The sequence below is a fragment of the Micropterus salmoides genome, unplaced genomic scaffold (assembly GCF_014851395.1).
Source record: "Micropterus salmoides isolate LMB-PRFRI ecotype aquatic unplaced genomic scaffold, ASM1485139v1 Ms_hic_scaffold_10, whole genome shotgun sequence".
NCBI classification, from domain to species: domain Eukaryota; kingdom Metazoa; phylum Chordata; class Actinopteri; order Centrarchiformes; family Centrarchidae; genus Micropterus; species Micropterus salmoides.
This window is the reverse complement of record NW_024040041.1, coordinates 25,869,629-25,892,577: the sequence shown is the minus strand read 5'-3', so window position 1 is coordinate 25,892,577 and position 22,949 is coordinate 25,869,629. Positions and strand designations below refer to the sequence as shown.

Here is a 22,949-nt window from a genome sequence, read left to right as displayed (position 1 = left end):
GCACAACCCACCTCATGACTCTGCTGTCCATCTCACGATATGAGGTAGATAAAGTTTTATTTACAGGAGAAAGGATTTCCTGCGGCGTTCTGTGGTGCATCGTGGTGATAATGTTCTACTGTTGAAGGTGCTCACTGTAGCCGACATATTATAAATATATCACATTTTACATTTTTACAACTGAAAGGCAATTTAATTTAAAACACTGACCCCAAATGTCAGTAAAAGTCATTTAAAAATAATTTGCCTTTTCTTTATTTGGCAAAACTCTTTATTGAAAAAAGTGGTTTCATATAAATCACTGCCCTGAACAGAAAAAATGGAGTTTGCTATTTTAAATCCTATTCCAAAAAATGATACACATAATGCAATACAAAAAACAAGTAACTTTTATTGAAAGGGTTGCATGCATGTGCATCTGAAAGTGTAGCGCTGAAAAGACTTACTGTAATCCACACAAGGCTTGAAGGATGCTGGTAGCATTGGCAACTGGTAGTTATCTAGTCCTCAGTAAAGGAAGCCATGTAGATGATACCACCACTACCAACAGTAGTGGATTGCTGAGCATCCTTGTTCAACAGACCAAGAGTTGCAGGAAATTAGTTTTCGCTACCTGTGTTTTTTCAGAAGCTAAAAACACATAAAATTGTGTTTATTCTTTCGTTCTATTAAACACAATCAACAATAATCCACTCCATTCAAGCTATTTCGGTCTTTACGCAGTGATTACAGAAAGGCAGGATATGTAAATTATATATGTGCCCCTCTAAGCGATTGTATATGTGCCATATGCGCAGCGTATGCGTTATCTGCAGGTTTGTGCACAGTGTTTGTGTGCTGACATAATCTGTCAGTTATATGTTTTGAGTGCTTATGAGACATGCAGGGTGGTAATAGTTCAAACAGGCATTAGGGCATCAGGGCTCATGGCAGCCTAACCACATGACCCCATCACCTCCCTGTGGAGCTATACACCAGTCACAGCCATCGTAAGTAATGTGGAAGGTGATGACAGTTTCAGGGTCCTCAGCTGGAACATTATTCCTTCAGGTTACTTAAAGGTCCCAGAGCTCATGATTACATCTCCTGGTTTTGCCTTTTGGTTATATCTAAGAAAGCCATGTTGATGTAATGGACCCATCTTGTTGCTGTTCTTGTGTGGTATGAAGGAATGAAGGAAAATGGCAATCAAAAAGACAAGTAAGTAATTGTGCGCTCTGAAAAAAGATACCCCTGTACTGTCAACTAAAATGGATGTAAAACAAACCAAGTGTCCTGTACATTACTTCTAGGTAAATAAATGTTTGCAAAAGTATGTGTGTATAATCTTTCTGAGAAATTATATAAACCACTCCTAAGGAATAGCATACGCTAAGGAAAGATGGCTGTGTGGCCATCACACTTATAATAATCTATTTCCAAGCCTTCCAAAGTTATTTTTATTCCTGAACTCCTCAACAGCTTGAAAATATCAACACACTTGGATCCACTTGCATCATCTGTAGTCAATTACACACAGTTAGACTCATACTGAGAGAGAAGGTACAAAAACATTTTCCCCAAACGATTTGACTTCCGTGCTGATTCTTGACGTCTGACAGTACAGCGGATAACTGGGCACATGAGCGAAGGTAAACACCAAGTCAAACCAAACAGGCAGGATGAGAAGGAGGAGGGGTGTGAGGTAGAAGAAAACTGAGAGGCAAATGATTAACACTCTTGAGAGAAAGTGAGAACAGAACGTGTGGGTGGCTAGCGGTTGAAGTTAGCAGGAGATTTAGAGGTATGAGGGGACAACTCTTGAAGTCACTTTACTCTTTGACGATCACGCTCCTCTGTTTGGGGAGCCTGCTGGCCACTGTCATCTGGCACATGTACGACAACAAGTAAGTGTGTAACTACCTTTCCCAACCACCTGTAGAACATACCCATGATTTTGAGTGGTGGAGGTGTGTTAGTGGGGGCATGCTGGGTTTTGACAAGAGTATTAGAAGATATTGTTATAGCAGAACACTTTTTTCTGCATACTTTGCCAATCTTTCCTCACTTATTTTCCACTATCATCCTCTTTGTCAAAAGACAAAAAGCAGCAGGGCAGTGTCGTTAGTGTAAATTGACTTTAGTGTTGAGAAAAAGAGGCTGATTTTTCTTTTGCCCAGGTATGTGTGCCCAGGTATGTGTGAAAAGGTTCAGTATCATGGTTCATCTCATAGTGTTACTAGTAAATATACTAGTTGGGAAATTTGGAAAATAAAATTTGGAAAGCATTGCTTCTTCAATGCAAGATAACTGACATTATTATCTATTATTAAGAACTTGATGCTCACTTTTAATGGTATCAAAATGATACCATGTTGTTGCATGTTTCTATTTGAGGAAAATCAATAGAAGTAGAAGCAGTAGTAGCAGCAATGGCAGAAACCCTCACACTGAAACCTAAAGAATCATTGAAAGTGACATGTGAGAGGCTGTTTCTCACAACAGGAGTACCAACATCAATTCTTGCCTGAAATTAAAGGATATTAAGCTGCACTCTGACATTTAATAATAATTTGTCATAGGTTGTGGATTATTAGTACTACAGGTGCACACAAAGTAAGAGTTTGTGAAGATACATGTCGTGGAAATTGTATATTGCTGGTGAGGGATTAAGCAAATAATTGAGTAACAACCAACCGTTGTCTTTGAAGAATTTATTAATAAAATAGAATTAACAGAGAAGTACTAAAAAACATATACAGCTGGCCTGTGGCCTAAGGTAGCTTCAGGCATCTGGCCCCGAGCAAAGAGATGCATAATCATTTACACAGTCTAGGTTGTTGGGATGTTTTGGGGAACAGAGATCCTCTCCTTGAATGTTCATTCAAGGAGAGGAAAGGAACAACACCAAAAAAAATCTCACAGCTCTGACCTAAACCCTAGTAAATGTGGACGGACAAACATAAAGAGTAAAGAAGAAGGAAAGTTTAAGGATAAAAACACAATACATATATATCTATAAGACATGACATTAATAGTAATAATAATAGTAAAAGAACATACATAAAAGATGAGGACGCAATTTTCTGCCATAACAATCCTCCTTCTGGCCATATATGGACATCCAAATACAGAAAATTTACAATAGAAAATTAGCCTCAGTTAATTTTGCAAAACATAGACATTGTTAAATTATGAATAAGCAGGGGATCAAACATATTTGTATTTGTACTCATCCTGGATGAGAACCTATCAAATATCATGTAACACGTAGTCATAACTGACCTATGATGTGGTATCTATAATGTCTCCTAGATTAATCTGCGGGATAAAACAGGGACATCTACGAAAGCTACAAGTGTAAATATTTTTCTGCAGGACTACTATTGTGTCTGAGACCTTGGTTTTAAAAAAACTGTTGCCTGGATCCATCAGATAAAAGCTTTTCCAAGTGTATGCATTACTCACCGATCTAGTAGTCATATCACCAGAAAGAAATTGATAATAAAGAGTTTGGTCTTTATTTGTAAATGAATTCCTTAAAATGAATTCCATTAGTCTTTCGGACAATCACATGTTAATATCTCAATATTTAACAGTCGCAAGTATCCACCATCACATTTTTGTTAATTGTACAACCACATCAACAGAGACTTGAATCAAATCCGTCTGTAATCTGATTTCAACCCTTAAATTCATTTGGGACCCCACTGGGTACCACAATGTCATCTATATACAGGCTATGCTAAGATGTGTTCTGTGATAAAGCGTTTTTTTCAGTGAGGGTGTGATAAGTTAATGTCAAGCAATCTTTGCATAACAATGGATTTGTTAAGACAACCAGTGTACAGCTAACTTTATTGGCTACTACAGAATCATAGGTGTGTGAACACACTCCAGGAAATTACCCACATATGGTTTGGGGTACTTGGAATTAACTATTTTAATTCATAGTCTGAATCTTTTGCTACTGTGCTGTTTGAAGGATTTGCATTTCTCATGTCTAGGAGAAGAGGACATCTAGCATAATTTTCTAACAGGGCCGTGTCGATTTTGTGGCCGCATATGAGCATGCGGTCCCAGGCCCCAGTGGGCATCACTGAGTAGGAAAGGTTTAAATTTGGAAACTACATGTTAGCATTCCATGCAGGCTGTGTAAGGCAGAGGCAACTACCTAGAGTATAGTTTCCTGGTCATGCAAGCATAGCAACTAGAATTTACAGTGACGTGCAGAGAACTGTGTAGCACGTTCTCCTCTGGGGGGAAGCTCAGTGGTGCTACTACGCTTTGATCTGTTTAGACTATGCGGTATCAGTGTGGTTGAGTTGGATGCAGGTGGATGTTTGTCAAATGTGTACAGAATAGGAAACACCATAATCACAGAAATACCAGTTAAAAACAACATTGAACCTCTGAGACTCAACCACTCTCACCCTGGCAAGAAAAGGGTGCCACGGGCGTGTGGACCTGGATTCCATTGTTGATTCCTCGTTTAATTAAAGGAAAACCTGTGGCCCTTGATGAGTACCCAGGTCCCTGGCTCCAGCTAAGGGAGAGTAGCCGTGGCTACAAAGGGCAGCTGTGAAGGCAATGTCGCTTGTGCATATGGGAAAAAAGTTTCTTGCTTCACCAAAATATTTTGTCATACTGTTACCATTTTACAGCACCAGCACTCTGTAAGTTGCTGATGCCATCACCCAGGAAGGAAAACAGAGATGAATTTCAGTTATTAGGCTTGTTAGGGCTTTGGCCACCACCCTGGCCTCCTGTTTATGGAAAATTTTAACCTATTTAATTAACATGACAACAATTCCAAGACAGTATTTAATTTATTCACATGGTTTTGGTTCAATACATAGTAAGATCACATCTGGACCTGAATGAAAGACACAGATTACTACAGCATGAGATTTTGAGTTGGTCTGTAGATGTTTTGTTCCACAATCTCTTTAAGATAGCTTTGGTCAGACAGTCGCATCTCCTAAATCAGTCTCACTCTCTCTGAATGAGACTTGGAGCTCACCGTGTCCCATAACACAGACAGTTTACCTTCCATTTCTGACCCTGAACAGCTGCTAAGTCTAGCATCAAAGCAGATTCAACCTCATTATAAACCCTTGTTAATCATTCATCCGTACCATAGGCAATATCAAACAGTTAAAGGAAAACAGTTAAACAACAGTTAAAAGCATTAACAGTTATTCACAAATATTAATGACATCTGTCAGTAATTCACTCTTTATTCAACCTCCCCCCTTTTGCCCACGTGGTCCCTTGGGACACACATGAGCGACCTTGTAGACCATGTTTTGAAAGGGTTAAACAATAACATTCAACAACACGGAATGAGCTGGCAGCCTCTGTTCTGGCTTCTCCTGTGGGAAACTGTTAGTGTGCATTTTATCATTAAATGGCAGCAAATGGGTGCAGACAGACAAAAATCTATTTCAGTATAAAATAAGCAACACAAACAATAAGCAACAGGACAACAAACCACCAGGCATCTGTTTCCCCCCCAAGATGTAGTGTCAGACCAGGTCAAGTAGCTGTGTTCTGGTCAACCACCTAAGTAAGAACGCAGGTCAAAGGTTAGGTCTTGGTAATCCACCGACCATGGCGGACTGTGGAGAGCCTTTTTAGTCATTGAGGCTCTGTCATCTCAGTTTTGTCAGTTTCATGTTGGCCAAGTGCATTGTTTTACACCATGAATCATGGGCGAGATATTTATCTCTCTTTTAATACTCTACCACTATGTGCTCTGTTGGTTGGCCTTCCCCACCAATTTTCCTTTAATAGAAAGCTGTGGCAGTGGGCAGGCGAGTCATCAAAGAGGATGGTGACTCCAGCCTATAACAGTTAATTCAAAATATAACCTTTGAATCACTAACAAACAAACAAACAAACATTCAAGCTGTTTACGTCACCACCCTTGCTGTCCCACCAGCCACTGGCCACTCGTCAGTCAGTCGACTCCGGGTAAGAACCCATCTCCCCAGATCCTTCCAGCTCCAAATCACTTGATATACCCATTTCACTATACCCTTTGAAGCAGCTCAAAATCAAAGCGGCAGCTCCATGTGTCCAGATATGTTTCAATAAATCAATAAATCAACTTTTCCACTGAATATCCCTCTTTAACTGTCCCTCCATTGTCCATTATTTATCTATGATCTCATCTGTCCACCAAAACTGTGTAGACTACTGTGCAGGGGAATGTATTCAAAAGTCTGTGTATGTGTGTGTGTGTGTGTGTGTGTGTGTGTGTGTGTGTGTGTGTTTCAGCCAACCCTTTGCATGCTGCAGCAGGAGTGTTTGCCGTGCCTTAGAGGTCACCCTCTCTCCACATTCCCAGTGCTCTGATTACCGAAATGAGCGTTTTGTCATGTTTCATCAAATATCTAATATAACATGGTTGTTGGATGTTCAAGTTTAGCATTACTTACTATGATCATAATATGGTATTCATTTTAGTTTCAACGTGTTTAAGATTTTTACTTCATCTGTGAGTAACAATACACATTACAAGACACCAAATTGACTCTTTTAAAAAATCTTTTAGGAAACTTAAAAACAGTAGAAAATATATTAATTGTACAAGCAACACATACGACAAACCACAGACATTACATTAGTGAGTTTGTACACTGGTTGTTCATTTATGGAAGTAGCCAGATATATCACTGCTTTGCCACCAATTGGTCAATGGGAGATCCCTTAATGCAGAACATTGCCTGATCACTAACTACTTTATTGTAGTTCATGCATACAGGAATTCCTGTTGAACCGCATAGTTGACATCATAAAAGCATTCAATGCCAAGAAAATCTTAGAGGGCTTAGAGACAGATATGTTTATTATCTCAGGCATTACCATTTTATTTACCTGTCCTGTCTCTCTCTTGTTGTCTCAACAGCAATGAGGAACTTCACAAGCCGCCTCCTCAAAAAAAAAAAAGCCCCTCCGCCCTCTGACCTCTGTAAAGGCTGCATGTGAGAGCAAACCTATTTTGTTAATGCAGATAAAGCCATGTCAGCGCTGCACTTGACTGTGTGTGTGTGTGTGTGTGTGTGTGTGTGTGTGTGTGTGTCACAGGGAGGTCATCAACAAAATAAAAGACCGTTACTCTCAAACATGGAAGAAGCAAGAGGACAATTACACAAAATTCAGGTAAAAAAAAATTACATCTTCGCATCCACTCAAAAAAGGTCGGCAGAATTACAAATAATTGTCCATGCATGCACCGTACATCATCACGTTATGAAAGAGTTCCTTAGGCCTTGCTCTAGAGGGGCATAAATCAACAAAAAACGACACTGCCAAAGGAACACTTAAATCACACATCAGATCTCAGTGAACGAAATTGTTCAAAGTTCAAAATCTTTACTGTATATTGCACAAAGGAGCAGATACCGGTCCTGCTGCTGGGTTTATGCCATTCTATGGCCCTGTCCAGCTGTCCTTATAACAGCCTGTCTCCTGGTATCTTCTCCATGCTCTTAAGACTGTGCTGGGACACACAGCAAACCTTCTTGTGACAGCACATATGGCTGTGCCATCTGAATGGGCTGCAGGTAACGCCTCTTGCTACCCGTAGAGACACAAGCAATATTCAAAACTACAGAACAATCAGTCAGGAAGGATATTAGGAAAGAGCAATTGTATGTGGCTACCACCCAGGGCTGGATTTGTAATCTGACAAGGTGCCGACGCACCTTTGGGGCCGGTGTCATGTAAATTATTTGTATAAATAAATAAACTGTTTTTTTTTAAAATGGGCCAATGTTTGGCCCATAAAGCACGGGCAGCGGCCCATTGGATGATTCACATCTCTTACTAGCCCCAACCCCCTCTGCTCTCTGTTCCTTGAGTTGCCTCTGCCCCCCCACCACCCCAAAAAAAATTTAGATGGAGGCGCAAAAACAACCAATATGTCGATATGTTTGCTACCGGGGCTGCAGTAGCTTCAACATCAGCTGCAGTACTGTGCATGTAGTAGAGAAACTGAGGGAGAGAGAGAGCAGGAGGAGAGTGGAGGTGAAGCGGTAAGCAGGAGTAGTCAACCTGTAGGGAGGGAGCAGGGAGGGAGGGTAATTTACACTGGGGATGCTACACTGGGGATGCTGGAGACATGTAGGCTACCCACCAAAATATGGAGAGATTTTTAATGTGCAGAAAGTTTTACATACATACATGAGCAGAAAAGCTGCTGAAACATAGGAGCTATTAAGGTGCAGGGGTTTATAACTGAATTAAAATTAATTCATTTATCATTGAGGTGAAAAGGTGTAACGTGCACATTAAAAGACTTAGGTTACTTCAGTCATGCCTGCATGTGTGTTGACTCAGCAGGGATGAAATAAAATAAAAAAGAGGAGAAACATATTTGACAGCAATACAGAATGCCTGAGAGCCTTACAGCACTATATTACACTATTTTTATTTTTTGAATTGTCATCTGAATTTTGTGTTTCCTTTTATATAAATAAAGACATTTCCTCAATGAATTGGTGCAGAGAAATTCACCAGAATGCAGGACATGAAGTGTTTAAAGCCCAAATTATTCAGGCCCCCAGACCCCCCTCTAAAATCATTTACTTAAAAAATTATTATCAGTTGTAATTATAAAAATCATAATAGAAGTATTTAATGGCTTATGATATTTAATAATTAAAATGTAGCACAATGATTTATATGGTTCAGTTTGACAAATGGCATAACAAGGTAGCAGTTTTTAGGGTTGATTCAGTATGTCTCCAGAAGGCAGGAAATTAAGTGTTTAATGTTTAAAATCTTCTGGGGGAGTGCGCCCAACCCCCCTATTAACTATTTCGTCAATAGATTTATTTCCCCAAATACTAAGCCTATTAAAATATATTGTTGTCTTGTTGTCATGGCCCCACTATTTGTGCAGTGTCAAGTCTCACGGGCTAAGAGTTTTGTCAAACCCCTAATCTAAGCCCTTACAAGCAATGATGGTGTATTGGTGAGGGATGTCCGACCGATTTTGCACCACCTGCAAAACTATTACCTTCTGGGAGGTTGTCTTGCTGTTGTCGCTCCAGTGCAGCTGATGTCAGTTTCATTTGAACCAAAACATGTGACACTGATTCACAATCGTTTATGCTTCCTAACTGAACAGATAGACATCCAGAAGTTTAATTGACATACCGTGATGATTAAGTGTTCCCTTAAAGTTTATGAGCAGTGTAGTTGCAACATAGTCTGCTTTTTTATTTTTATTTGCTTTTTGAAATAATCAGTAGGTACCCAAAATCTTAACACGTTTATATAGAGTATGAGTCAGATTAGGGGATAACCAATATTCTGTAAAAAATGACAGAACACCATTGAGCCAATTCTTAAAACAAGGAGGGGAGGTGTTTCCATTGTCTCAAAATGACCGTTTAGCTTTAGTTAGACAATACAAAGTCTGCTGGTTCTCATGGCAGTTTTATGGAGATTCCTTAATGTATTTTGCAAATTATGAAGCTTTCTGTTCAGCACTTAATCTGACCTGTAAGACAGTGTCAACACTCCTGACTGTCTTGTATTTTATTTAATGGAGTCCTTGTGGTTCCCCAGATCTCAGCTGAGCAGCAAGTGCCATGGTTTTGACAAGGCCATCATTACTCAGGCCAACACTCAACTGGGCTCAACGATTGTCTACGACGGGGAAAAGCAAAGGACTCTCAAGGTGACCAGAGAGATTTTCAGCACTTTTGCAAAGGTATGATATTTGTCATTCATGATTATTACCCCAACTCAAAGTCGCTTCAGGGTTTCACTGCTTTGCATGTTCCGCCATAAGTCATGTGTTCACTCACATGGTGGCTCTTTGATACACATGACTACATGGTGTTGTTTATGAATGTGCTTTGTTTGTTATTAAAATTTAAAAACATAATTTGGGGAGGATTTCTTGATTTGCAGTTAAATACTCCCTCTGCAATAGGCTTGTTTCCAGTGTTGAGTAGTAACTACTCAGTAACACCATACAGTAATATCACAGTATTACTAATTAATATTACTTTTCCCAGTAGGTGGTGCTAGACAACACCTGCTTGTTATAGTTTGTGTACATATAAAAAGCAGGTACAATGTTTTATACATTTTAATCTATTTTAGTTGCAAGGTGTGATCTTGAGTATGTTTAATTTGCCGGCAAACATGGCAGCCTGTCGATAAAACAAAAGACGTTGGCATGGAAGCAGCGCCACTCAGCCATAGGCTGCATGCACTGAACAGGACAGGGTATAAGTATTTAATGTTATTGGAAAATGCTAGTAAAGTAACTAGTAGTACAACATACAGCGACCTTACCGTGTAACGTTAAAGGTAGCGTTAGCTAACGCTTCGCTTGCTAGCTAGCATCACGCACCCATTGGGTGAAGTGACCTCCATCTATTTCTCATTAGCTAATTTTGTCTAATTAATATAATGTTATTCAACTTACACCGGGTAGTTTTTCATTTATTATCATTTCGGCTGTATGACTCATATTTGTATTTTTTTTATGTTATATAATATTTTATTATGTGAAAAATGATGCATTGTATTGGGAGCAGGTGTGGTGCTTGTTTGGATAAGTCAGTGGTGTGTGACCATACTGCCTGTGTCTTTGCTGGAGTTTCTCACCATCAACGGCAACTGGACTTTGTTGAAGATACTAGAAGATGTTTCGTCTCTCACCCAAGAGACTTCTTCAGTTCTGAACTGACTGGTAGGGAAACTCGGCTATTTAACCTGTGTAGGATCGTTTGCCAGGATCATCGATACTGGTGGTTCGTTAGTGCTCCCGGCTGTGGTAACGACAGTCATTATGGTGGAAGTCTGAATGACAATCGTTGGTATCTTCCCCTGAGGCTTGTTCAGTTTCCTGGGAAGTGATGAAAGGACAGCATTGTAAGTGGGGGATAAGTGGTGGCGTAGACCCCCTCCTCTGTCCAGCGACGGCTTTTCAACCTGGGTGTAGATGGCTTCCTTGACACCTCTTTCAAACCATCCATCCACTCTGTCTAAAATGTGCACCTGGTGATCCTCAACTGAGTTGCCCTTATCCTTCAGATGTAAATAAACTGCTGAGTTTTGACCTGCGGAGTTGGCCCTTCTGTGTTGAGCCATGCGTTTGTATAGTGGTTGTTTAGTTTCCCCAATACACAGGTCTGTGCATTCCTCACTGCATTGGACACTAGTACACTAGTTTCCTTTTTTTGTGTTTGGGTGTGCTGTCTTTGGGCTATACCAGTATCTGTCTTAGTGTGTTCTTGGGTTTAAAAAACATAGGGATGTGGTGTTTGTTGAAAATCCTCCTGAGTTTCTCTGATACTCCAGACACGTATGGAATCACAATTTAATATTCTTTGTGTGGTTCATCAATGGTGATAAATGATGTTGAGATATTTCAGATGATAAGTTCAATCTTTAACCTGCTGGTGGCGCTACATTAACAGACAGGGGGTCACCAAAGTCATTAGGAGTCATCATCTGTGAACCATAATTATCTGTAACATATGGCCACAGCAATTCATTTAATACATTTCACTCAATTTCATGTCAATAAAATGCACAAGTATGTGATGCTTATGTAAGGATGATGAAAATGATGTAATACTGAGTACATTAAGTGAGCACGTAAGGACGATCAAAAAGGTGTTTTACTGAATAAATTGAATGGGAGGATATAAGTTGGGTTGATAGGAGTTAAAAGATACTTAAAAATGTCCATAAAAAGGGAAAATTAGAATGCTTTGAATCATTGCACTGTTTGAGTAAAAACTGATAATTCATTCCTTTATAAAACAGGACAAAGTTAAAATACAATGATCTGTAGATCAGTAATCTATTGCTTTTCGGGTAAAAGAGGCTAAAAAGGTTAGTAGGATAAAAAGACAATCTATGTTTAAAATGTTTTTCTTATTTAACTTCTATATCAATTTGGGGAAATGCATCTTAAAAAACAATATGCAGTGTTTGATTGTTTACATAAGTTTAACTTTCTTTTTGACGTATAGTTTTAAGTACTAGTTTGTGATTGGAGGATCTGTTCGCGATTGCTCATGCCTCGTTCAGCCTGTGTACGGAACGTGTGGCTTACGTTCGTCCATTACAACATTGGACTTGACTGAGGCTACATCGTGTCCGTGTCGTATTTTCTATTTCCCCTTTTTCAGGTAAGAACGAGGGTTGTAGTTTGTTTGAATCATTTATTTGTGTTTAATGCTGTAAGGAACATGCAGGGAGTAAATATTAATGACTGTAGCGATTTATGTATGCACAATTAGCAGGCTAAAGGTGAAGTGTTGCTCCAGTGTAGCCTGTATGCTAGCTGTGTCATGTGGACCGAGGTTAAAGTGGGGCTGTAATGGAACGCCGCCACCGCCGTTTTCTGTGTATTTGTTTTACATTGTAGGGATTATTGCAGTGTAAGAAAAATGAGTGTAATGTGAAGAGGCAGGATACTTTATATGTAAGTGCAACACTGCTGAGGTTTAAGTGTTAAGAGTATTCTGAATAAGGTAGCAGTATTTAGCATTACAGGATATTTCCAATTGTGCTGTAAATCTTTCTCAACACTTCACAGAGCTCAATGTAATTTACTGTTCTTTGTCAATACTGTTAAAATGCTGCGAAAGTATATTGGTATGTTTTTGGTCAATACATTACAACATTGGACTTGACTGAGGCTACATCGTGTCCGTGTCGTATTTTCTATTTCCCCTTTTTCAGGGGCGTAACATTTGGAGGCACCGCTGGGATGGTGTGCAGCGTGGTTCAGCGTCTACAAGAGATGTCCCCAGCCGTCACACATCCCTTTTAAAACAACCCAGAACATCAGGAGCTGGTGGCGAATCAGCGACAGTGGGATCCCGATCCTCTTGGGCAACTTGTATGTGATCTGAGGTATTTCTGCATACCAGGAGAGCTGCTACTACCAAAGATTGGAAGGTACCACTTCACTGCTAGCACACACACTCAGCTGGAAAGATGGAGTCGACAGAGTTAGAGGAGTTACAGCTTGGAGTAATAAGGTCATTGTGTCTGCTGCCCCGAGAAATTTTGGTGGAGCTGTGTGACTATCTAATCATCGCAGGAGCAGAGTTTGAACATGTTACCAACAAGGGCCGAACTGCTCTCATCACACTAATTTCAAACCACATTCAGAGAGGAGAGCTAGAAAAGCTTGAGGATAAAGGTATTGCTGACTTACTCCATCTTCAAGACAAAATTTCTGAGCTCCAGATAGCTGGTAAAGCTGGCACATCAAAACAAGTAGGCGAGCAACAGGATGAGGAGGAGGAAAGAATACTGGAGGGAATTGAGGCCTTGCAGCTTCGGTTAGCAAGCGCACAGAAACAGAATGAGAACAATAAGCCAGAGACAAGAGGAAATAAAAGCATCACCCCCACCAGGCAGTCGCCACAGAGTGTAGTCCACAGTCCTGCATCTCACCCATGGCACAAGGACTTTAAGATAGCTGGTCAAATTGGTGAGCCCGGTCAGAAAGACAAGCTGACTTTCTCGAGCTTGGCACGTCAAATTGAACATGGCTTAAGCAAGGGGTTCCCTGAACTTGAGATAGTAGATGCAGTGATAAGAGCGATATCCCCTGGCATGCAACTCCGCAGCTATTTAGAGGGCAAAACCAACTTGACTTTACCCACATTGAGGCGAATACTCCGATGTCATTATCAAGAGAAAAGTGCAACCGAACTTTATAAGCAGTTGACCTCAGAGGTGCAGGGTGTAAAAGAAACCCCACAGAACTTCCTTATTCGCACTTTCGACCTGAGACAAAAGATTTTGTTCGCTTCGCAGGAATCTGAGTCAGGTCTCCAATATGACCCTGGGTTAGTGCAGAAAATGTTTCTTCACACTGTGTTAACTGGCCTGCAGAATGACAACATCAGGCGGGATCTTCAGCCTTATTTGGAGCAAGCTGACATCTCTGATGAACTGTTGCTTGAGCGAATCAATACAGCTTGTGCTTATGAGACTGAGAGGCAGAACAAGAAAAAATTGTCAGGACAACAAAGACCTGTTACCATCCATTCAGCGCAGTCAAGCGAGGCTCCTGCTGAAAAGAATGAAAACCCACCAACTCAACAAAAGTCTAAAGTTTCCCCAGTTGTTCTGTCCCAGCTTGAGGAAATTAAAGCTGAGATGGCTCTGTTGAAAGATCTTAAAGCTGAAGTGTCACACATTAGGGAGTCCATGCAACAGCCCCAGCATATGTCGAGACAGCCACCGCCAGCAGGGGGGGTCGATTGCGCATCAGGAATGCAATTCTCAGGGCAGCAGGTGCAGGATCTGGCACAGGGATACTGGTTTACCCCGGGCATCAGACACAGAGGAGGAACTGCTCAGTATCAGCAAAGGTTTGCCCCACAACACAGCTTCCCTCCATCAAATCGTGGCCAAAGGAGAAAGTGTTTTGGTTGTCAACAGAGTGGAGCTGAAGATTATTGCACACACTGTTATAGGTGTGGCAGTAGCGAGCACTTTCTGGCTGGGTGTCGAGCAAGAGGACAGAGACAGTTAGGAGGTGAGTCTTTAAATGGGGGCAGGTCACTCGCGCGGGACAGGGAGTGACCAGTAAGGCAGCAAGGTCCCAGCAATGTGCGCATTGTGGACAGCGGGGTAAAGGAGTAATCCTGAAGCAATGTGCATCCTGTAAGAAAGTGCTTTACTGTTCCAGACCATGTCAAGTTGATAATTGGGCAGTACACAAAAGAGAATGTCAAGCACCCTCATGTATGACTACAAACCCCACTCCAAAAAGAGATAAAAGGGCTAAAAGGGCGCCATTGGTAGGGGAAAAGCACATGGTTGATTGTTTCATCGAAGGCCAAAGTGTTTGGGCTTTATGGGACTCGGGCTCCCAAGTGACCATAATTGATGAGCTATGGAAAGAAGCACACATGCCAGACGCAAGACTAAGAGACATAACAGAAATTCTGGATATAACACAGACTTTTGACATACAGGCAGCAAATGGGGAGAGCATGCCATACACAGGTTGGGTCGAGGTAACTTTTAGATTAGCTTCAGGGGCTGCATCCAACACAGAAGTTATTGTCCCCACACTTGTAATGAAGGGTGATAAGCTTGTTCAACCTATCATTGGCTCTAATGTGATTAGGATTATTATAGACAGTGAACTGAAACAGTCAAACACTACTGACAGGGACGGGTTAAGTAGAACAGTAAGGGCAGCATTTCCAGGCCAAGCAGCGGCTTTTGTAGAACAGGTAACTGCTGTTGTAGAGCAAGTTAGCGCCACACCAGTGGAGGAGTATATAGTCAAGACAAAAAGGGAGAGAATTAACATACCCAAACGCACATCAGTCAGAGTTGAGTGCCATATAAATATGGATTCCCCACATGAAGACAACACACTCCTCTTCGAGCCGGATGTGAACCCCCGCTGGACAGAGGGACTCGAACTATGTGACATGCTCGTAAAAGTAAATAAGGGCAGAAAAAAACCCTCTATTACTATAAGCGTGCAGAATATTACAGATCATGACATCATGTTAGCAGGGAAAACTGTAATGGGAACTGTCCAGCAGGTCCAAGCAGTCTACCCCGCCTCCATACTAGAGGGGTCCCGCCCTCCACCTTCAGCTACAACAAGTCACATCAAAGCTGAAAAGGATCAGGCTACAGGCAAAGTTTGGGATCCACCTGTGGATCTGGGCCACCTCAGTGAGCCAGAACGGGCGTTGGTTCATAAGATGTTACGAGAGGAGTGTGCCTCCTTTTCAAAGACAGAGGATGATATCGGCTGTATAGAAAAACTTCAACTCAGCATCTCCCTAAAAGACACTGAGCCTGTAGCAAAAGCATACCTCTCTGTGCCTAAGCCACTTTACCGGGAAATGAAGGATTACTTGAATGACCTCATTGCTCAGGGTTGGGTGGAGAAATCTAACTCACCATACGCATCACCAGTTGTGTGTGTTCGAAAAAAAGATGGGAGTCTCCGACTGTGTATAGATTTTCGTGAAGTGAACAGGAAGACCCTGCCTGACCGCCAGCCTATCCCCAGAGTGCAAGAGATAATGGATGGTCTAGGAGGAAACTCGTGGTTCTCTCTTTTGGACCAAGGTAAAGCGTACCATCAGGGCTTTATGGCGAAGGAGAGCAGACCCATAACCGCTTTCGTCACACCATGGGGTCTCTATGAGTGGATCAGGATCCCCTTCGGCCTGATGAATGCTCCAGCCGCCTTTCAGCGCTGTATGGAAGAATGCTTGGAGGGGCTGAGGGATGAGATCTGTATCCCATATCTAGACGACACCCTGGTCTTCAGTAGAACCTTCGAGGATCACGTTGAGGATGTGAGGACAGTACTACAGCGGCTACGGCAGCACGGGATAAAGTTGAAACCAAGTAAGTGTGAAGTGTTCAAGCGTGAGGTCCGTTACTTGGGGCGCATCGTGTCTGCTGAGGGCAGTAAGATGGATCCAGCTGATACTGTGGCTGTTAGGGCCTTAAAGGAGAAGAGGCCACAGACTGTGGGAGAATTGAGAGCAGTCATGGGGCTACTGAGCTACTACCGACAGTATATCAGGGACTTCTCCCGCATTGCCAACCCTCTTTATGCCCTAATGGAATTAGACCCTGGCCCAGATAAGCAGAAGGACCGGAACGTAAGGACAAAGAGAGTGAAAGGGAAGCATAAAGGGACACCGTCGCACAAACCAATCATATGGACCGACAAACATCAACACACATTGGAGAGATTGATTGATTGTCTGGTTGAGCCGCCAATACTTGGATTCCCTGACTTCAACAAATCGTTCATCCTACACACAGACGCTTCACAGCAAGGCCTAGGTGCAGTGCTATATCAAGAGCAGGAGGGGAAGCTTCGTGTGATAGCCTATGCATCTCGCACACTAACCAAAGCAGAAAAAAACTACCATCTGCATTCAGGGAAACTTGAATTTCTGGCTTTGAAGTGGGCTGTTACAGAGCGCTTTCGAGACTACCTAATCAGCTCATCTTGCACTGTATATACGGACAACAATCCACTAACTTACGTGTTATCGACGGCCAAGCTAAACGCAACAGGACATAGGTGGGTTGCTGAATTAGCGGATTTTGACCTAACAATCAAATATCGCCCAGGCAGAGAGAACTGTGATGCTGATGGCCTTTCAAGAATGCCCTGTGACATAGAGACAATGATTGAAGAATGTTCAGAGGAAATGTCCTCTCCATCTGTGCAAACTCTGGTACAAGCTGTAGAAATGAGTGTCTCACACACTGTGTGGTCCATTATGGCTACTGGGTGTGCGGAAACTGATGAGGACAAGCCCCTTTCAAGAGCAGCTCTCTGTCAAGCTTAAAAAGACGATCAAGATATTGGCCCCGTCGCCGCCTGTAAACAGTCAAATGAGAGACCTGTAGGACAGCAGTTAAAATCATTCAGTGCACGGAGCAAGTGTCTCCTCCGTGACTGGGAGAAACTCAGCTTTGATGGAGATGGGATACTTCACAGAAAGACTGCAACCAGGACACAACTTGTTCTCCCTGAAATATTCAAGTCAACAGTGATGAGACAGCTCCACAATGACATGGGACACCAAGGTGTGGAACGCACAACATCACTTGTACGGGATCGTTTCTTCTGGCCACACATGCAGAGAGAGATTGAACACTATGTCACTGAAAGCTGTACCTGCCTCAAACAGAAAAAACCCTGTCGAGAAACAAAAACTCCACTCACACCTATTGTCACTACTCAGCCATTCGAGCTTGTATCCATTGACTTCCTGCATCTAGACAAGTGTAAAGGTGGATACGAATACATATTGGTAATCGTAGATCATTACACACGCTTTGCACAAGCCTACCCCACCACATCGAAATCTGCCAAGACTGTAGCTGATAAGATATTTAATGATTATGCACTGAAGTTTGGGTTCCCCCTGAGGATTCATCATGATCAGGGAGGAGAATTCGAAAACCAGTTGTTTGCACAGCTAAAGAAGAACTGTGGCGTGATGGGCTCAAGAACTACACCGTACCACCCACAAGGCAATGGGCAGGTGGAGCGCCTAAACAGAACACTACTGCAAATGCTGAGAACGCTCACCGAGAGGCAGAAGTCAGATTGGAGAGAGTCTTTGCCCAAGCTTATTTACGCATATAACAGCACTCGATGCGAAGTCACAGGTTTTTCCCCCTTCTACCTCCTGTTTGGGAGATCACCGAGATTACCTGTGGATTTATTATTTGGCTTGACACCAGAGGCTGGAACTGCTGATCATCAGGAGTATATGAAAAGATGGAAAGAACAGATGCAAGAGGCGTATGAGATCACAACGGCCAATACAAAAAAATGTGCTGAGAAGAGTAAGAGAAACCATGACAGCAAAGTGAGGAGTTCTGTATTGCACGAGGGTGACCGGGTTCTCGTCAGGAATTTGACACCCAGGGGCGGAACAGGGAAGCTCCGAAACCACTGGGAAGATTGCATTCACAAAGTTATCCGTCAGGTGGGAAAAGACATGCCCATATATGAAGTAATACCAGAACAAGGCAAAGCGAGAGGGCGTAGGATACTGCATCGTAACCTGCTGTTGCCGTGTGACCATTTGCCACTGGAAATACAATTGAAACCAGCTAAAGCAAAAGGACAAATCGCAGCAGGGTCCCGCAAAGGAAGAGCGCAACACCACCAAGAAGCAGACGTTGAGGATAGTGATGATGATGACTATGGATACTATCCGTCCAGGGAGCAGCCTCTCCCTGTGATACAGCCCCAAGTAGACACAGACAGACAGGAGGCTGACAACGAAGTTGAACAACTTTCACAGGATGCTGAGCCGCAGCAACAGGAAATTTGCCAGCTGGATCAGGATAGTGGAGATACACTGACAGAGAGGGACACATCAGGACAACAGGAGATTGTTGCTCAAGAGGAAACTGCTCTGGACGAGAGAACGTCTGTAGTGCAGTCACCTGTACAGAGTGGAAGTCACTGTGGACATGACCAGCGATACCAGCGACCTGTAAGGGAGAGACGACCTCCAAGAGTCTTCACGTATGACCAGTTGGGCAATCCTGGTTGTTACGGTACCGAACTCACAAGTAATGCCATGCACTGGTACACACCAGCGCCCTATAGAGCCATGCAAGCGAGAAGTACATGGATGACTCCAGTAGAGCACTTTCACTACCAGTCTGTTGCTGTACCAGGGTACTGAATGTGGAACCCACGAACACCACACACTCATTATACACTCATTGGTGGACTTTTGGACAATCTGAGTGTTGAAACAAACACTTACCCATATGCACAAACATCATACACTCAAGGATGGACTGTTTAACGTACTGAGTGTCAACAATACACACACACACGTTCATTCTTCACTCAATGATGGACTAAGGGACAAGCCGAGTGCTAACATTTACACTACACTACACTCCTGGACTTTTGAATAAGCTGAGTGCTTGTATACAAACTGATGCAAAGGTGATCTGGTGACATCATATGTACCCTTTTACTGCATTCATCATTACCCATCTGTTGGTTGGGATGTCGAGGACGACATCTGTGTTGAAGGGGAGTATGTAAGGATGATGAAAATGATGTAATACTGAGTACATTAAGTGAGCACGTAAGGACGATCAAAAAGGTGTTTTACTGAATAAATTGAATGGGAGGATATAAGTTGGGTTGATAGGAGTTAAAAGATACTTAAAAATGTCCATAAAAAGGGAAAATTAGAATGCTTTGAATCATTGCACTGTTTGAGTAAAAACTGATAATTCATTCCTTTATAAAACAAGACAAAGTTAAAATACAATGATCTGTAGATCAGTAATCTATTGCTTTTCGGGTAAAAGAGGCTAAAAAGGTTAGTAGGATAAAAAGACAATCTATGTTTAAAATGTTTTTCTTATTTAACTTCTATATCAATTTGGGGAAATGCATCTTAAAAAACAATATGCAGTGTTTGATTGTTTACATAAGTTTAACTTTCTTTTTGACGTATAGTTTTAAGTACTAGTTTGTGATTGGAGGATCTGTTCGCGATTGCTCATGCCTCGTTCAGCCTGTGTACGGAACGTGTGGCTTACGTTCGTCCATTACAACATTGGACTTGACTGAGGCTACATCGTGTCCGTGTCGTATTTTCTATTTCCCCTTTTTCAGGTAAGAACGAGGGTTGTAGTTTGTTTGAATCATTTATTTGTGTTTAATGCTGTAAGGAACATGCAGGGAGTAAATATTAATGACTGTAGCGATTTATGTATGCACAATTAGCAGGCTAAAGGTGAAGTGTTGCTCCAGTGTAGCCTGTATGCTAGCTGTGTCATGTGGACCGAGGTTAAAGTGGGGCTGTAATGGAACGCCGCCACCGCCGTTTTCTGTGTATTTGTTTTACATTGTAGGGATTATTGCAGTGTAAGAAAAATGAGTGTAATGTGAAGAGGCAGGATACTTTATATGTAAGTGCAACACTGCTGAGGTTTAAGTGTTAAGAGTATTCTGAATAAGGTAGCAGTATTTAGCATTACAGGATATTTCCAATTGTGCTGTAAATCTTTCTCAACACTTCACAGAGCTCAATGTAATTTACTGTTCTTTGTCAATACTGTTAAAATGCTGCAAAAGTATATTGGTATGTTTTTGGTCAATACATTACAACATTGGACTTGACTGAGGCTACATCGTGTCCGTGTCGTATTTTCTATTTCCCCTTTTTCAGGGGCGTAACACTTACAACTCTCAACTCTTTCCTGTGATCTTGTAAAGTGGAAGTAAGCGTTTTTGAATGTTCAGTCTCAGGGAGTGATCATCACACCACTGCACAGACTCACTGACATCGTGACTTATTTTCATGAACCAGCTGCCAGTATGCATCATGAGAAGTTGTTGGATGGTCAAATAGCTCCAGTTGTGTCCTGAATGGCTGCCATGCACAGCTGGTGTATCCTTTTGGTAACAATAAAATACTGCATTATTGTCCACTTGATTTTGACCACACCTTGTCATTAAAAATATTAAAAAACCTCTGCCAACAGTCCAAAAACTTTTTAGGATTTTTTTAGCTGTTTTTATACTTTTTAAATCACAAAATTTTATAGAAAATCCAAAACTATAACAAGGAAGGTACCTCTAGTACATTGGCAAAAGCAATTAATAAACAACACTTCAGTCAGGACAACTTTCATTAAAGAAACTAATATTTGGGTAGAGCACCTCCCTGCCCATCCAGGCAGGCTAAAGCAGCTTAAATAAGGCACCTTATATGGAATTTGCCAATGAATGCTATGGGGGAAATCAGCTGAGCTGTCAGCTGATGTGCTATGATTGTGAGATGAGCTTGAGTTTGTTGCCTGCGTGAACTAACGCCATGCTTGATATGTTAACACGTGGGTAGTGCAGGGGATTTCTCGTCTATCACACATTATACAGTTTTACAATACAAATGTATTATCAGTATAAATGTTGGTTTGTAATGCTTTTTCTGTTGGTGTTTATTCCAGGAGCATCCTTTCCCAAATAAAACATGGGATACGTGTGCTGTCGTCGGGAACGGAGGGATCCTGACCGACAGCGGCTGTGGAAAGATGATCGATTCAGCTCAATTTGTTCTCAGGTAAGAAAGGTGTTCAAAGGTGTAGTAGACTGAAAGGCTGATGACAAAGTTAACTAGCAGAGTTAAACTAATATAGATTGAAATTCCATACAACAGTGTCTATATCGTCCTTGTTACACGTTCAGGTGCAACCTTCCTCCTTTGGAAAACGGCTATGAGAAACATGTGGGCATCAAGACTGACCTTGTGACAGCAAACCCAAGCATACTCATAAATAAGTGAGTGGATGAATATCTCTGCACAGTCACCTTAAAATGTTGCTTTTGTCTTGTTGCTTCACATCTATTTTTTATTTTCAGGTATGGGGCTCTAAATGGACGTCGACGTCAATTTGTGGAGAGTCTGCATAGCTACGGCAACTCTCTGTTGCTCCTTCCTGCCTTCGCTTTTGGCTTTACCACTCCTGTGTGCCTGCGGGCCTTCTACACTCTTGAGGACTTTAAAAGCCCTATCCGGCCCGTCTTCTTCAACCCTGACTACCTCCAGAATCTGGCCCTCTTCTGGCGTTCCCAAGGTCTACGAGAAGTGCGGCTCAGCACCGGTATGATGATGACCAGCCTTGCTCTGGAACTCTGTGCCAATGTGCATCTGTACGGGTTCTGGCCCTTCAGTAATCACCCACATGGACTCTATGCCCTGACAAACCACTATTATGATGACATGAAAGCTGTAAATGGTTTTCACGCCATGCCGGCTGAGTTTGACCTCTTGTTGCGGCTGCACAGTGAGGGGGTGCTCAAGCTTCATCTGAGAGATTGTCGACCAGGTAAAAAGTAGTTGCCAGACCCAGGGGCAGCTAACAGAACTGGAGCAAAGTCCATTCTTTGTAGCCTCACAATGAAGCCAGTCACTCATGAAGTCTTTCATATATTCAGTAATATGTTATATGTTTTTTGTTATGTTAATAAATGGATTGGCATATCCGACTTTAAGTTCAATCTTAAGTGTGTTCTTACACTGATACTGTCATGCCCTGCGAGGGATGTACAACTGCGCATGTGCAGAAATAAAAAAAAGCGAGAGTACGAACTCCCCTTTCTGGTTGGAGCACCAACGATGAGTGTGTGTGTTTAATCCTCCGTTAAGTAAGCCGGTATTCCTACCCTAAAGATGACAGCACCAACAGGTTATGGGCCCAGGAGGGAACACGGAAGCCGATGGCATAGATTATGTTTCGACGGAGATGAGAAAAATTACAAGTTGTGGGAAGTTTTCGGGGCAGCTGCGTTTGCTAGGTGCTAAAGGCCGCCATATTAAGCATGGGTGAAGATGAAGAAGATGAAGATAAAAATGAAGAAGCCTACGCCGAATTGATAGAAGTTTTGGATGACAGAAGTCTTTCTGTGA

General features: G+C 42.0%; 1 protein-coding gene across 1 annotated transcript; it reads left to right on the top strand.

The window, feature by feature from the left end:
* The first annotated feature begins 1,711 nt into the window (after positions 1-1,711).
* On the top strand, positions 1,712-22,534 carry LOC119892993 (alpha-2,8-sialyltransferase 8F-like). Its single transcript, XM_038704915.1, has 7 exons — positions 1,712-1,886; positions 6,893-6,968; positions 7,072-7,146; positions 9,562-9,706; positions 21,490-21,602; positions 21,728-21,820; positions 21,902-22,534. Exons 2-7 carry the CDS (start codon positions 6,895-6,897, stop codon positions 22,377-22,379), a joined length of 978 nt encoding a protein of 325 aa, XP_038560843.1. The 5' UTR covers positions 1,712-1,886; positions 6,893-6,894; the 3' UTR covers positions 22,380-22,534.
* Positions 22,535-22,949: the final 415 nt, after the last annotated feature.

Coding starts and splice junctions, on each gene's coding strand:
- LOC119892993 (XM_038704915.1), top strand. CDS start 6,895: ATGAGGAACTTCACAAGCCGCCTCCTCAAAAAAAAAAAAGCCCCTCCG. Junction 9,707..21,489: donor TTTTCAGCACTTTTGCAAAG/GTATGATATTTG, acceptor TGTTTATTCCAG/GAGCATCCTTTCCCAAATAA. Junction 21,603..21,727: donor TCAGCTCAATTTGTTCTCAG/GTAAGAAAGGTG, acceptor TTACACGTTCAG/GTGCAACCTTCCTCCTTTGG.